Here is a 15062-nt window from a genome sequence, read left to right as displayed (position 1 = left end):
GAAAGTTATCAGCGTTCTCCACATCTCCCCAAGCGATGAATAAAGCTTCACATTTTAGTCCCTGTACTCCAGCTTCTGCAAACCAGCTATTTTCAGTGAGATTGGCCTGAAGTTTCACAGGATGCTTGTAGTTATTTTGGTGGTTTGGCCAAACAAACACAACAATCCAGATGGCTGCAATGAGAGCTGTAAAGTGTTCTTCCTTTCTCTCTTTTTTTTTTTTCATCATTTAGTTTTAAGTTACAAAGGAATGATTATCCACAGCATAGATGTTTTAAAACTGCCTCATTTAAAAACTGAAGGGCTGCATGTGAATTAGGTTCTTTTACTGCTTAAAAAGCTAAAAATGTCTGAAATTGGTTCAGATATTTGTATTTGAAAGTCCACAGATGAGTAATCACAGCAGGTATGCTTTGTTCAAAATTGCTTGAAAGGACAAAGGCAATTTCATATTCCAGTCAATCGAGATATCATTTTAGAAAGTGCTGGTAGTGGATCAACAGCTCAAACATAAGGCTGTGAGGGCAAAGTCATTTGGACTGTTGGAGCTGGAGTTTTTTCCTCATGTAAACCTAAAAATATGTCCAACTTAGGGGAAAACAAACAAACAAAAAGCCCCCACCAAACCACCACCACCAAAATAGCCAAACACCCCCCCCCCCCCCAAACTAAACCCATAACAAAATAAAACAACAACACCACCACAGAAAATATTATAGTTAAGGAGTCACAAAGGAGGAACTTTCCTATGGTGACTTTCTCCTCTGTGATTCAGCCCTGCTCTGAGGGAGCATTGGCTGCTTTGGGTCTTTGGGTTTGTGTTTAAGGAAGTGGTCCCTAGACCTGTGTGTACTTCAGTCCTCTACACTGATCTGCTCTTCATTAGCATTTCTCCCTACCCCTGCTTGGTTTTCTATGGAGAGTCCTGAAAGCACAGTCCTCTTAGCATATTTTTGGGTCCTCCCCCCCCACCAGCAGGAGGCTTTAAATTTTATGCTGAGGTTTCTTGGTACAAGTGACTGGTTCTTTTTGTCCAGGAAATTGTGGATGATGTGAAAACAAGCTGTAGGATGCTAATTTCTGGCCACCCTCTCCATCATGGCAGCCCTTTTGGACATGCCAGCTCCTGGTGCCAGAACAGGTGGGAGATTGGGCTCAGTCTTGATGCCAACCCAAGGTCTTCTCAAAAGACCATTGAACAGCATTTGCTGTGCAGTTTGGGGAGCTCTTGTTGAGGGAGGATTTTGCTGCATATTGAGTAGTACAAATCCTGGTCATGCAAATGTGACTTCATTTGAGCACACCGTTGTGAATTTGAGTTAAGAATTATGTACCCTACTTAGCTAAACATTGAGCAGCCAGAGCTCTTGACATACTGCTTTTGAATAAGCCTGGAATTTAGGCATGTTATTTCCTGGTTTAATACACTCAATTAAAACAAGAAAATCTAACTGCAAATACATATTTTCATGTCTGTGAAGGTCTGCTGTAATCCTGTGGATGCTTTGGGAAGCAGAGACATGAAAGTGGTACTCTGTTGTTCATCCACTTGTGATGTAAGGGGCTTGCAGTAAATGCAGAGGAAAAGTGATCTTTCATAGTAAGGGCTGTGCTTGCATCTGTTTCACAGGGACTCTTTCAATGTTCACAATGATATCTGGTATTTTTTCTTGCAGGCTTAAACTTAGAACCTGACATTACCCGAATAGAAAGTTGTTGAGTTTTTCTGCCTTAATGTAGGGTGGGGGGGAGGGAACAAAACAAAAAACTAGTAACCTATGATGAGATTTCAGTTCATTTCATGTGTGAGATGGAGAACTGCATATTTTTCATGATAAATGACTTTATTTTGCATATATCTTTCTGTCAGTCTGCCTATCAAAATCTGTCATCAGGGGATTTAACTGCACCCGGCATTAACTGGGAGCAGCAAAACTGTGATTTATATATTTACTTATGTGCATGCAGAAACCCTGATCAAAGAAGAGAGAAAAATTGATGGAAAACACCCACTCAAAGACCAATAACCGTCTGTTCTCTCTCTCTTTCCACTCGCTTTCCTCCTTACAGCAACCACTTGAAAGGAAAGACAGCCAAAACAGTTCTCAGCACAGCGTCTCAAGCCACCGCAGCGGGCACACCGCTTCCCCCGTTCACGGCGCACAGGTGCTGCCGGACTACGCCGCCGCGGAGGCCCCCGCTGCGGATCAGCCGGACAGTTCTGGGCAGAAAAAGCCAGATCCATTCAAAATCTGGGCCCAGTCCAGGAGCATGTATGAAAGCCGACGTGAGTATGAAGCAGGTGTGGTTGCTAAGGCTACGGCTCTGGCAGCTGCTCTCTGTATATTTTCTTTGCGAAGAGCTGAATCTTTTAGATTTATGGTTGAAAATAGACGGCTCCAGTTTGTTAATTTAGTGTTTGTCAATGATAGCTACTTGATAGAGGTGCAGCTTCCCCTGATGAGGAATGAATATAGATGATCTCTAGGAAAGGGCACTTTGACCAAAGCTTAATACAAAAAAAACCTTTAAAATTAAAGACATCTTTCTTCCTTTTCTTTTTCATTTGCTTTGCAATTAAGCTGAAGGAGAATTCCAAGTTTGTTATCCAGATCCTAAATTCCTTTTTGAGGTTAATACTCAGTGTCTGATATGCATAGGAATTTCATTAAGGAGGGCAAGTATTTAGTTTGCTGAAATTCATATCAGATGCTTTCCATTCTCACCCTGGAACAGAGAAGATCCAGCTGAGCCCTTTTACTTTGACCAGAGTAGACACTTTAACAATACAGATATCAAATGCATATTCTAAGTGGCTTTTATGGCAACTAATAATCTACACACTTGGCTAATAGTTCAGCAGGGCTTTGACTCTGCTCCAAGACTATAAATATGGTTTCAACCAAATACACTCCTTGGCTTTGCTTTAGTTGCACTGCTGAAGATGATTAATTTGGTAAAGCTTGTCAAAGAAGAAGTTAGTGTGTTAGGTTCATTTGCAAAAGCAGTAGTTGCTGTACTTGCAGAAAAGGGAGCTTCAAAGTCTTGGTGCTGTAAGCGTATTGCACTAACTGGACTTTGGTAAAACCAGTATGAAATGCACATTACCTCTGACCGACAAGTGGTAGGAGTGTTTTGATTCTGACCAAATGAATCACTTGGAAATCTTACGTTCTTGAAAAATTAAGTCATGAGTCACAGTTTCTTGGCTGAAGATTGGATTGAATGTCTCAGCAAGGCAGTTTGTAGGTGTCTTAGCTTCTGTGCACTGCTTCCCTTCCCAGCCCTGTGGGCTCTTGGGCCTGGTCATGCTGACAGAATTTGCATATGCATCTTGTTGAAATAGCAAAAAAAGGACAAAAGCCAAGGGACAGTGACCCTTCAGCCCTTCAGAGCTGTGGACAGAACTGCTCTTTCTCCTACCCTGATGTGTTTAGAGCTGAGGCTGTCCCATGGCACAAGTGTTAGCCCTGTTCAGCTTATGTGGTTCCTGTAGGCTGGTATTGTCTCTGACCCCCTGCAGCTACTTTGATAATTTCTAATTAACTGTTTAACTCATACTAATTAGTCATTAGTATCAGCTTAGCAGCCTTGACTCTTGCCTGTCTTTTCCAATAAAATCTGAGGCTGAGATGTAGAAATCCTGAAGTGTACAGACAGGCATTCACCTGTGTCCATCTCCAACACCATGTGCTCTTTCCTCCCTTTTTTTCCCAAAGGCTGCAAGGTATCTTGTAGAGCTTTTATGCTTGTCTCTGATTAGAGCCCTTCTAGAGGCCTTTTCATTGTCTTTTGATCTGCCGGTTTTTCTCACTCCATCTCTCCCTGTGCTGGAGTCCTCTCTGCTTGGGCCTTTTGCTGGTCTGGAATCTGCTACACTCCTTCAGTTTTGTTGTCTTGCCTTTCCATGGTCCAGCATCTCTGTAACTGGGCTGATCCTCTTCTATTCTTTCAATTCTTATCTCCTGCCTCTTCTATCAGATGAAACCCAGCTGTTTGAAAGCCAGTGCTTTTCTACCACCTTTTCTTCTCATTGTGATTTCCTTCCCAGGAGGGTTTTTTCAGGGCTTTTTTGGTTTCATAGATAGAGGGAGTTTGGGCAATGGCAGAATTATGATACGGTTGTGTCTTCTTGTAAGTTTGTGACACTTAGAAGTGTCTAAGAGCCAATGAAGTTCCAACCCAAAGATGGACTAAAACACATTCCCTGAGGTTTAACCTGCACTCTTACCTAGTGACATGGCTTTGTTGCACCTAATGAAAGGTGGAGGAAGGAAGAAAATACATAGTCAAAGTGAAAGAGATGGCTGCACATGCTCTGTCTCTAGTTGCAGTCTGATCCCAAAGTGTGACTCATGGTTTTACTTAGAGATCCTTCTCCTTCCCTCACTAAACCTTCAACTTTCATCCCTTTCACCAGTCTCATAAAGGGAGACTGTGGTTCACAGGTTGAATTTTCTGCCTCTTCTACCCTGGGAGCTTGGGATGAGCCACTGTGTTTCTTTCCCTGTGCTTGGTCTGTGTGAAAAGTGGGCAACTGGGGGCTGCTCTGTTATGAACATGAGTCATCCTTTGAGACTTGCTTCCCAGTATTGCTCAAGCACCAGCCATGTGTCTCTCAGATCACTGGTAGGGAGCTTTGTAGTCATGGAGCACCACAGGCTGTGGCATGGAAGAAGCTGTTCTGTGGGCCTCTGGTTCCACTGTCTGTCTGCTTCACATATGCTGTCTTTGTGGCTTTACCCAGCTGCAGTTCAGTTTATCTCCAGTGCCTTCTCTGGCTGGTGATGATACAGTCATATCATTGCTTTCTTCTTTATTTGAGTACATTCCCTTTGGCTTTGGGATTGAGGTTAGCATTTCCCCTCCTGTGACAACCATAGCTTTGGGTGCTCATGTGGCTCTCTTTGCATTCTTCTGATGAAGGTGTCAGCAGAACCAGAAGAATACCTACAGCAGAAGGGTGCCACACTAATGCCAGTGCTGAGATTGGCTGATACATCTAGTAACTGGGGCTTTTGGTGGGTCCTAGAAACCCCCACGGCCTGAGGAGCCCCAGCTCACCTCTCTCTGCTGCCCAGTCCAGGGCTTGGTCTCTGCTGATTCACAGCCTTAAATTTTAATAAACCTAAAAAGGATTAGAAAATACTCTTCTGAAGAGGCAGGGTTTTGAATCCCCAACAAGTGAAGTGATAAACAGCAACAAACCATTGTGTTGAAGTATATGATGAAGTTAAAAAAGACAGGATTTTAGCACATTAGATCATCTTAAGTGTTTTATTTCATCCCATTTGTGAAATTGTCAAGCACAAAGAGAACATAGTGCAATTTTTCAAGTGCAGTTGGCACAAGATGATGAATTCATTAGCCCCAGCCCAGACAGATTTTTTTTTTCAACCAAAAATAATAATATAAAGAGGTTTTATTCAATATATGAATACAGTGTCTCCAGGTTATTTCTAAGAAGTGCTGAATCTATAATGACCACCTACTGCCTTTTTTACTGGGAGTGCATCCCACTGTTATTACCATTAATAATCATAATGTAGACATAGAAAGCACACAGGCAACATTTTATTTTTTTCAGAATTGGTGAAAGATGTTCTTCCTTTCTTTGAGTATCTCTTTGGATCAGTCTTTCATTAAAAAATGACTGTATTTGACTTACGTGACTTGTCTCACCGAAGCCATTGGTAAAGCAGAATTCAATTCAGAAGCACCAGATAACCCATAATTTCGTAAAAGCATGTACTTTTATTTGATTTCCCAATGCATCTTAATGTCAGGAAGCATTCCAGCTCTGCGGAGGAGAGCCACAGACGTTGCCTATTTAGGGGAAGAAAAATTAAAACTAGAAGTAGTAATGCAAAGCTAAACAGTGGCTCCATAACTATCTCTGGACCCTGGTTGAATGGCAGCAGATGAGAGCTGCACGTTTATTCAACAAGTGTAGGCTAAAGTTCCTTCACATGCAGCTCCCCTGGGTGAGGGGATCAAGCTGCAAGGTGCTGAGGGCCTGGGCTTTGGGCCAAGGAAGCTTATTTTCAAGCTGTAAACCCAAAGGCACTTGGATGCTTTAAGGCTAAGCTCAAATAGCCTACTGCAATCTGGCCCAGAGTCGCAGTTCTTTGCTGGTTTAAGACATTCAAGAATAGCTGGCTCTGTGTTAAGCGAATCTAAAAATTCTGTGGCAATAACACAAACACACTCTTTGCTGGTGCGAAGTTTTAGCTGCCTGAGCTCCTCTGTATGGGTAACTCATTGCTGCTAGTGGGAGTTGTGCACATGAATCAGAGAGAAGGACAAACCCTTAAGGTTTCAAAACTGAAGCAGTTCCAACATCTAGGAATGACAACATGTGTGAAGAGCACTCAGCGAGACAAACAGCAAGTGAATTGTTTAGCAGAGAACTGCAATTCAGAAATCACTGATTTATTGCACTTGTATTTTTATAACATGCTTTTTTATTTTTCAATGTATTATTAAACTTCCTTAAGGATTAACACAATCTGTTGTCAAATTTTTCTCATGTGGCCTGATTGCTTTGCAAAATACCGTATCCTACATATGGCCATCTGTCAAAACAGCAGTGACAAAATGAATTAATCTGAATTGCAGATGTGTTAATGAATCCCTTTGAAGGGCTTAAGCATTTAATTAAAAGTAAAGCAGAACATGATAGATAATTTTTAAAGCTTTTAAAATATCGTTAATATTTGAAATTTATTTTCAGGCACATAATTTATTTGGTAGGATTTTTCTCTCCCCAAATCTAATTAAAGTTGCACAAACAAGTCTTGACCCCAGTGTGCAGTGCTCACTCACCAGCAATTACATAGAATTAAAAATATTTGCACAGTGATACCAAACATTAGATACTTTCTCCATAAAACAGAAAAGTCAAATGCTCTCAGGGATTTGCAGCTGCCTTCTGATCAGACTGACCTTAAAGATAATAGCTGGTAAATGCCCTTCATAAAAGTTGTGTCCTTTTATTATATTACTAGGAAACAAATAGTTACAGTCATACGCTTGGGCACGCAGATGTGCCCATGCCCTTAGGGAATGTCTTGCCAAAAGGGACCGTAGTACTTGCAGCACGTGGTGTGAGCAGCAGAGGCTGCTGAGCTGTTAGGGAGCTGGGTGCTGGATGGGCTCTGGTGATGTTAATCTGGCACCAGCCGGGTCCATGGCTTTGTTGAGGCATTGCACCTTCCCCAAACCTCAGCAACAGAACTTGGTAGAGGATTGCAGAAGACATCTTTTGAAAGCTTTCCATGTCACCAAAACCAGTTGATTAAAAGGAAGGACGGAAACCCCAGAATTCCGCGGTGAACTAGTTTAGAAAACAGAACTTGGCTGCAAACATGGAGTCTGCTAAGATGTATGGCTAAATCACAGGACCTCCCAACACTGAAACTCTCTACCAGCTTCAGTGAGACAATTCACTCTTCAGACTTGCCCTTACATACTTTGCTCAATCTGGGCCGTAAAACTTGTGCTTTGCCAAGTTGTGAGTGATGAAAAAAGTGACTAAAGCAAACCCATAGTAATTAGTTTTTGAACCCATCTTTTGTTGAAACTGATACCACGCTGGACAGAATTGTTCTGTTTGGTTTCATATATATATATATATATGAGATGTGTAAGATAATTGTTAAAGTTTACATAGGAAAGTTCAATTAAAATAACTTCTAATTTAGCACTGTGTTTGTTGTTTATTGCTAGTCACCCTGAATTTAGAATTTCTTTTAATATTAGAATAAGATATTTCCATTTGGAAAACTGTGTCATGATGGTGGAAGTTTTTTTTGTAGGGGAGTGTTTTTAGGGTGTTCTCAGAGAGATTCTTCCTCTGAGGAGAGAGAACAAAAAGAGTTCTTTAAATGTACCTGCATGTATGTGCATAAATGTATAATTTTATATGTACCTGCATATTATAGATCCATATGTATATAAGGCATGAACAAATAGATGGGACAGTTAGTATGTTATATGCCATAGTAGCTATAACCTTAGTCATTTCTGCATGAAAGCCTAACCTGATCCATATGGTCAAAATTAGTTAAATGCACTAACAAGAAAGCAGATACATTAAGCTTTGCAAAATTGTAAAATTAATATTACAGCTATGTCACCTTCGCCTGCAACTGGACTGAGCAAGGGTGAGAGAGAGAGAGAAATCAATTCCACCAGTTTTGGAGAATGTAAGACTGTGCCAAGAATGTATCTGTGTCTTGTGATGTCTTGTTCTGATGTCATTGCTGCTCTGTGGCGGGGGGCTTTTCATCTCCAAGGGTGTCTGGCAGGGCCATATGCCAAGGTTAGCCACAAAGGTGCAAAGCATTTGCCTTCCTGTGTACTGGCTAGCAGTGGATTTTGTAGGCCGTGTAGGGGGACATCATCTTCCTGTTTCATTCATGAGTTTGCCCATGTGGCTCATTGACAGGGCTGTGGCACTCACCTCTCCTTCCATTCCTCCTTACATCCCTGGCAGAACTCTTTCTACCACTTTTGCAATGCTCCCCAAATGGTTTGGTTTAATCCAGGATGAGCAGACTGGCAGGTTTTACCCATTTGCCTACTCTGAATGTATTTTTTTCAGAAAGAGTCAGACCTGCTTGAGGTCAGGTCAAGGTGCAAAGATGCAATGAATGCCTGCTTAAAACATTTTTTTTTCAGAGTCAGACCTGCTTGAGGTCAGGTCAAGGTGCAAAAATGCAGTGAATGGCTGCTGAAAACCATTTTTCATTCATTTTCAACAAAGCGCCATCAGGAAATCTTCCCTGTAGGTAAGGGAAGTGGCTGCTCTAAAACTCTACTGAGTACTGCAAGACCTAAAGAAATTCTCCAGTATGGAGATCCTCAGCTGGATGGAAGCACAAAGCTGAAGGGGATTTTCTGAGCGGTGTCAATGGATCACTTTTCTGCAGCACTGCTGCAAAAAGTGGTGAGAGGAGTTCTGTTCAGTTTGTCCTCACACTGTGTAAATGTGTGTTGTCTGTATCTTTGTTGTATCTGTGTTTCACCTCCCTGTAATCCTTCCAGCAGAAGGAGTGTTACATGAAAAAACTTGTTTCTTTGGATATAGACTTGTCTCTTTTTCTGTTGTTGCTGCTCTGGTTTGATGCCGCCGTTACACCTCCAGCTTGCCGTTATCTCCAGCGGCCGTTAGTCGGCTAGCTGGTACCCGAACCAGGAACATAAGGCATCGCTCAGGGAGACTGGAGAGTTGACAAATGGGAGGGTGTTGAGAGATGCGGAGGAAATGGGCCCACGCTGAAGCTCTCTGCAGAATCCATTTTGCCTCTGACAGATCCAACACGCACTATTAATTGGTTGGGGCCAGCCTTTGCCAAAAAAAACCCAAGCCTGCGAAGCGTTGGAGAGATGCTTCTGAATGTGTCTGCTCTTCACGCTCCCCCTCGCTGACAGCAGCGACAAACACCAATTAATTTGTTGTCTAAGTTCTGCTGTTGTGCCACACGCCTGTATGGTGCTGAGCTGCCTTCAGTCAGCGCACCTGAACAGGTGAACCACACAGGCTTCCAGCTTGTTCATCACCTGATCGTTCTGTAATTGTATCTGGACAAAAATAAGCCTCTAGTTCAGTGAGATAATGTGCACAGTTTTTACACATAGTTTATGACTGCAAGTGATTAAAATGTGAAAATATTGCATATGAAAATTGTTTGACAGAAAATACTGAAGTGGACATCTGTGCCTTAGCACTCACCTGTTCTGTTAATTTTTAGTATTCCCAGGTCTTAAATCCATACTGTGTTTTAAATCTGTTGAGTCATTGAAGAGAGAGTGAGTCATAATTAACGGCAAGTCAACACTGGAAAACACCAGATGACTAGACCCAAACCATTGTGCAGCAAGGACCGACAGTGTAAACTGCAGTTAGGGCCCAGTCTGACATGCATTGATGTCAATGGGAAACAACCAGTTAATTTGCTCATAGATACAGAAAACTAGATGGTGTTTCATTAGATGTGTTGCATTCCATAGCTGACTATTTAAATTACATTCCTGAACGGTACACTTCAGTTTCTGTTCTGAAGATAGAGGCAGCTGACTTGTAAAGGAACAGCATTTTTTGTCATTAATTATAAATTTTGGGAGGGGATCATTACAAAATTAGTCAATGTTACAGATACCAGCCAATAAATATTAAATGAACCTGAAGTTGTCTTCTGATATGATTCAATGTTAGCAATTAATTTTGCATTTTTAAAAGAGGGATGAAAGCAAGCATGAATAAGTTAATATAAAACATTACTGTTCAACAGCACTTCAAGGTTAGTACTTCACTGTATGTAATATTCATTGAAAAAACCTTGCTGGTGTTCCATACTAATGAGTAGGTAAGGTTGGACATTTTTTATGTTTCCAGCTGGTTTTATCTGTTCAGTGGTTCTGCAGAGTCTGTGTACAAGCAAATGAGAGTCAGGAGAGCTGCACTGTTTTCAGTGGAGCCCTTCTGGTTTACAACAACTGAGGATCTGTCCCATAGTTATTTAAAGCAGCGTCAGCAGACAGATAGCAAACTATGCTTGTGAAAGTTAATTAAACAGTAGAAGTCGTAACAAGTGGCTCTTTTGTCTGCCATGAAAGAGAAGGCAGCTGTATTGTTTCTGGCAGAGTAATTCTCTGTTGTACACATTTATTGATGATTTGTAAGAGGCTCTTGCACTGGGTAATGATGCTAATATTGGTGAAAGGAAGTATTGCAGTGATAAACAAATAACAAGTCACAGTTAGACACCTAGAAAACACAAACCACTATACAATATGTAACAGTGATTTAAATAGCAATACTTAAGTATTTAAAGCTATAAATGTTTCAAATTATGTCTAAAAATTCACCACCTCATTTAAAGCATAACATTGTGCACCAGATCCCTATACACTTTGATGAGAGTAGTCCTGATTTGGATATAGAGCTGTCAAGTTTTGATTAAAAATAATCATTTCCCTTCTTTCCGTTCAGTTCCAGATTACCAAGAGCAGGATATCTTTCTATGGAGAAAGGAAACCGGTTTTGGATTTAGGATTCTGGGTGGAAATGAGCCTGGAGAACCTGTGAGTACATCTAGAAGTGGTCATGTTTTAACTTGCAACATCTTCCAGATTCACAGCAGTAGTGTGTACTGGTGTGCAGCACTGCACTGTAGCATGTCTATTAAAATAACTAGTGGGCTATGCATTTACATCTTGCAGCTCCTCCCCACCCTCCCCTCAAAAAAACCAAACTGAAACTCCTGTAATTGAAATGGGCTTGGCCTCCTCTGCTATTTCTTGGTTTTATGATAGCCCACATGAAAGCACATAGGGAGTAGGGAGTTTGTAAACCCTAGAGGCAAGTGAAAGGATACCTCAATCTTGATGTCCCTGAGAAGACCCTCAATGCCTTTAGCCATCGTCCTCTCTGGCCACTGGTTGAAAATGTTTCCCAAGGCTATCTGTCATTAGAATGGATGGACTGCCTAGAGAAACAAAATGCAAATGTATTACAATTTCATGTGGAGCTGCTTTCACAGGAGCAACTTCCGTGGGCAGCAGACGCTTGTCAACCATTTCTTGCCCTTACTAAATTTGGTCTACCTACCCCTTACTTGCAGCTGGCTGTTGAACTAGTTCTCATTTATCACTCTCTTTGCACCTTTCCTTTCTGTCTTTCCCCTTTCTACCTCTCTTTCCCCTTTCCCCATTCCCCTTTCTCCATTCTGTTTTGTGCTGCTCCCTCAGATTTACATCGGTCACATTGTACCGCTGGGTGCTGCTGATGCTGATGGCCGCCTGAGATCGGGTGATGAGCTGATCTGCGTGGATGGGACCCCTGTTGTTGGGAAATCACATCAGCTTGTCGTCCAGCTTATGCAACAGGCAGCCAAACAAGGTCATGTCAATTTGACTGTCAGGCGCAAAGTGGTTTACACAGGTAGGCTGCTGTGTCACTCTGCAGGGGTAGATTTTCTTTCCAGACTCCATCTGTTCAGCAAAGAGTTTAAAGAGAAGGAAAAAAAACTGAAAACCTTTCTTTTTAATACTGCAGAAGCTCAGGGGACATGGGTGGTGGTGGTGTTCTTTTCTCTGTTTAGTCTTTTGTTGTTGTTGATCAAATATGTTTCACATTATTTGTTTCCAGTCAAGGTTCTCTCAGTCTCAGTTGGCTTCTCCAGTTTTCATGAAGATTTCTGCTAAAATGGGGAGCTGTTCAGTTACAGCATGTTATTTTCAGTTTGACTCACAAGCACAGACACTGTGCTTGGCTGTCTGTGTTTTGTATTTACTTCAAAAAACACCCCTGTGCTACCTGATAGTCCACTTAAACTGAGTGTGAGGGAAAAGACAGGGAAGGGGAGGCAAGAGGAGAGAGAGAGTGAAGGGCCATGTGTATGTGGTGGCCAATGCCCGAGGCTCAGGAGAAGCTTCAACTGAGGATGCGACATATAGTTGACAGGTTCAAAACTATGAGTGTCATTTGTTCTGGTAGTGCAGGGGGTGTGTGTTTGTTGTAATAGAGATGGGGTTTTGTGCTGAGTTACACTAGATGCTGTGCCCACACTGCACAAGCATGTGGCCTAAATGGACAAAAAAGAAGCTGGCAGAAAGACAAAAGATGCAGAGGGAAGTGATACTGCATGGTGGTACCCAGATCAGTGACAGAAAAACATCCAAATAGCAAAGAAAATGAAGACATCAGCATGAGCTTTCTAAATTACATGTGACCTTGTGGTTAATATCGGAGAGTAACATTGGGGTGCTGCCTCTTCTTTTAATCCCTTTAGGGTGTTCAAGTGTGGGAGTTGGTTTAGGTCAGTTATTCAAAAGAAAGGTTAATACATAGCGTATTAAGGTTAAACATCAGCAGAAAAATAGGCAGTGATGTACTTTCTTTTTAGACAGCATTAAAATAACATTCAAGTGGAAAATTAGGCCCACACCAGAACAGTACTTCTAAAATAGCTCTGGATTCTTATCCAAGGCTCAGCTCCTTCCACACAACACTACAAAAATATTCACTTGTCATTCCTTTCTTCCTTCCAGTTGTAGTTTAAATACCAGGTTATGTCTCTCCTCTAATAGCCTCTGTCTCATTTCTGACAAAGGGCTGCCAATGTCAGAGAAACTTAAGGAGGTGAGCTTTGGGAGGAAGAGGAAGGGCAGCTGAATTTTAGTATTGTTTTATGCGTAGATTTTCTATTCAGTTTTAGAGCCTCCAGGCTGGAAATTGCAATAAAAGATTTAGATGCATGAGAGATCTCTTGATATTTCACTCAGGGGAACGTTACTCCAGACCGAGCTATTTCTGAATCATTTCAGATGTGGACACTTACTCTAGGATAAATTATTCAGGATCCCTTCTTTCACCTTACACTTGCAGGCTTTTAAATTCCAGCATAACTTCGTAGGGGACCTGGTTTTGGTCCCTTATTCCTCCTGTCATCTGTATGCCAGTAGAAAAAGATTGTTCATTTAAATGCCTTGTGATTCATACAGGGCAAAGTTTATACACCTGTCTTATTAATATGTAGAATACTATATATTTAGTACATACTTTGAGTACATAAGTGCTATCTATCCGAGAATATTTTATTTTTCTTTGGCTCATGAATTTAAAGGTTTAGATCTTATTTTGGCATCCATTTTCTTGTTGTTGCTTTTAAGATCTTCATCTTAATTCTGATTCACCAAATTGGACAAGTGACCTGATTAGTGGAGGCAGCCATTCAGTAGAGACAAGTACAATATGTTGCTCTGAGCTGTGTAAATGGACTGTGGAGAACTGGCTGAGTAACAAGAAGTGAAAGCTATTGTGGGCCACAAGCTTTAACCTGAGGTTGACTCAGGTGAAGGAAAACACTGCGTTGGGATGTAGGCAGCAAGGGAACTCTCCTGATTTCCCAGCAGATGATGGCTTAGCTACAATATGGTCCAGCACTTCAAGAAAGACATGTTTGAGTTGGAGAGAGCCCAACTGGAGGGAGTCCAGAGGACCAGCAAGAATAAGGAGAGCTCTAGAAAACATGGTCTGTAAGGAAATATTGAACAAATTGGGATTGTTTAGCCTAAAGCAGAGAAGAGGGAGGAGGTGTTAAAACTCCCCAAGACTATAAGAGGCTACTGCAAAGAGGAAGGGAATAATATGTTCTCCATATGCCTGCTAGATAGAACTAGAAATAATAGCCTTATGTTGCAGCAGGGAAGATTTAAGTTAGATATTGCAACCAATAGATTGCCTGGGGAGATATTTAACAGCTGATTAGGCAAACATCTGTCAGGACTGACAGTAAGTATAGTTGGCCCTGACTCAAGCAGAGTGTGGACTAAGCAATTTTTGTGAGATTTCTTCAAGCCTTAGCATCTGATTAGATTTTAAACTAATGTCACTTCCAACTCCAGTTGCTGTGAAACAGTTGTTTAATATTAATGTTAATAACGTTTAATGGTTTTGCCCCAACTGTGCCAGGCGGTACAGATGATAGTTGCTGGCTCTTCCATCCATACAAGCTTGGTTCACAAGCTGCTTTGCTTTAGAATGGGTGGTTATTGTTACTTAATATCACATTAATCAAAAGCAATGGGTGCTACCCAACTGATAGTTAAAAAATATATAGGTGTTGAGGGATGGGTGTTTGCTGATTGTTTCTCCTCACAGCTTGTGCACATATGCACAGCTGCACATATAGAACTGAAGTGGGGATGTGATATCTAAAGGAGGCACCTCTGAACTAAGGTAATGCCACAGAGCACCCAAGAACACAGCACTGCACTGGTGTAACTGGACTGCTGTAGTCTGGCAGCAAAAGGCTTCAGTGGCATGACCATACATGGAACAGGACAAGCATACATGGTCAGTTCTCTCACCAGAGCTGGTAGTGGTGGTGGCAGCAGTCGAAAGGAAATAGTACCCTTGGTCGTCATGTTTGTGATCTATAGATTAAAGCAGATAGGTGGGCGTTGGTCTCTTCTCCCGGCCAACCAGCAACAGAACAAGAGGACACAGTCTTAAGCTGCACCAGGGGAAGTTTAGGCTCGAGATGAGGAGAAAG

General features: G+C 41.7%; 1 protein-coding gene across 1 annotated transcript in view; it reads left to right on the top strand.

Moving 5' to 3' along the window:
* Positions 1-15062, top strand: part of MAGI1 (membrane associated guanylate kinase, WW and PDZ domain containing 1) — a 369638-nt gene that overhangs the window by 336649 nt on the left and 17927 nt on the right. The window contains exons 14-17 of the mRNA XM_054161149.1: positions 2071-2287; positions 8130-8207; positions 10997-11088; positions 11755-11947. Of these exons, the coding sequence (XP_054017124.1) occupies positions 2071-2287; positions 8130-8207; positions 10997-11088; positions 11755-11947 (580 nt within the window). The remainder of the gene's footprint in view (positions 1-2070; positions 2288-8129; positions 8208-10996; positions 11089-11754; positions 11948-15062) is intronic.

The sequence above is a fragment of the Dryobates pubescens genome, chromosome 1 (genome assembly GCF_014839835.1).
Source record: "Dryobates pubescens isolate bDryPub1 chromosome 1, bDryPub1.pri, whole genome shotgun sequence".
Lineage (NCBI taxonomy): Eukaryota > Metazoa > Chordata > Aves > Piciformes > Picidae > Dryobates > Dryobates pubescens.
This window is presented reverse-complemented; position numbering and strand designations above follow the sequence as displayed.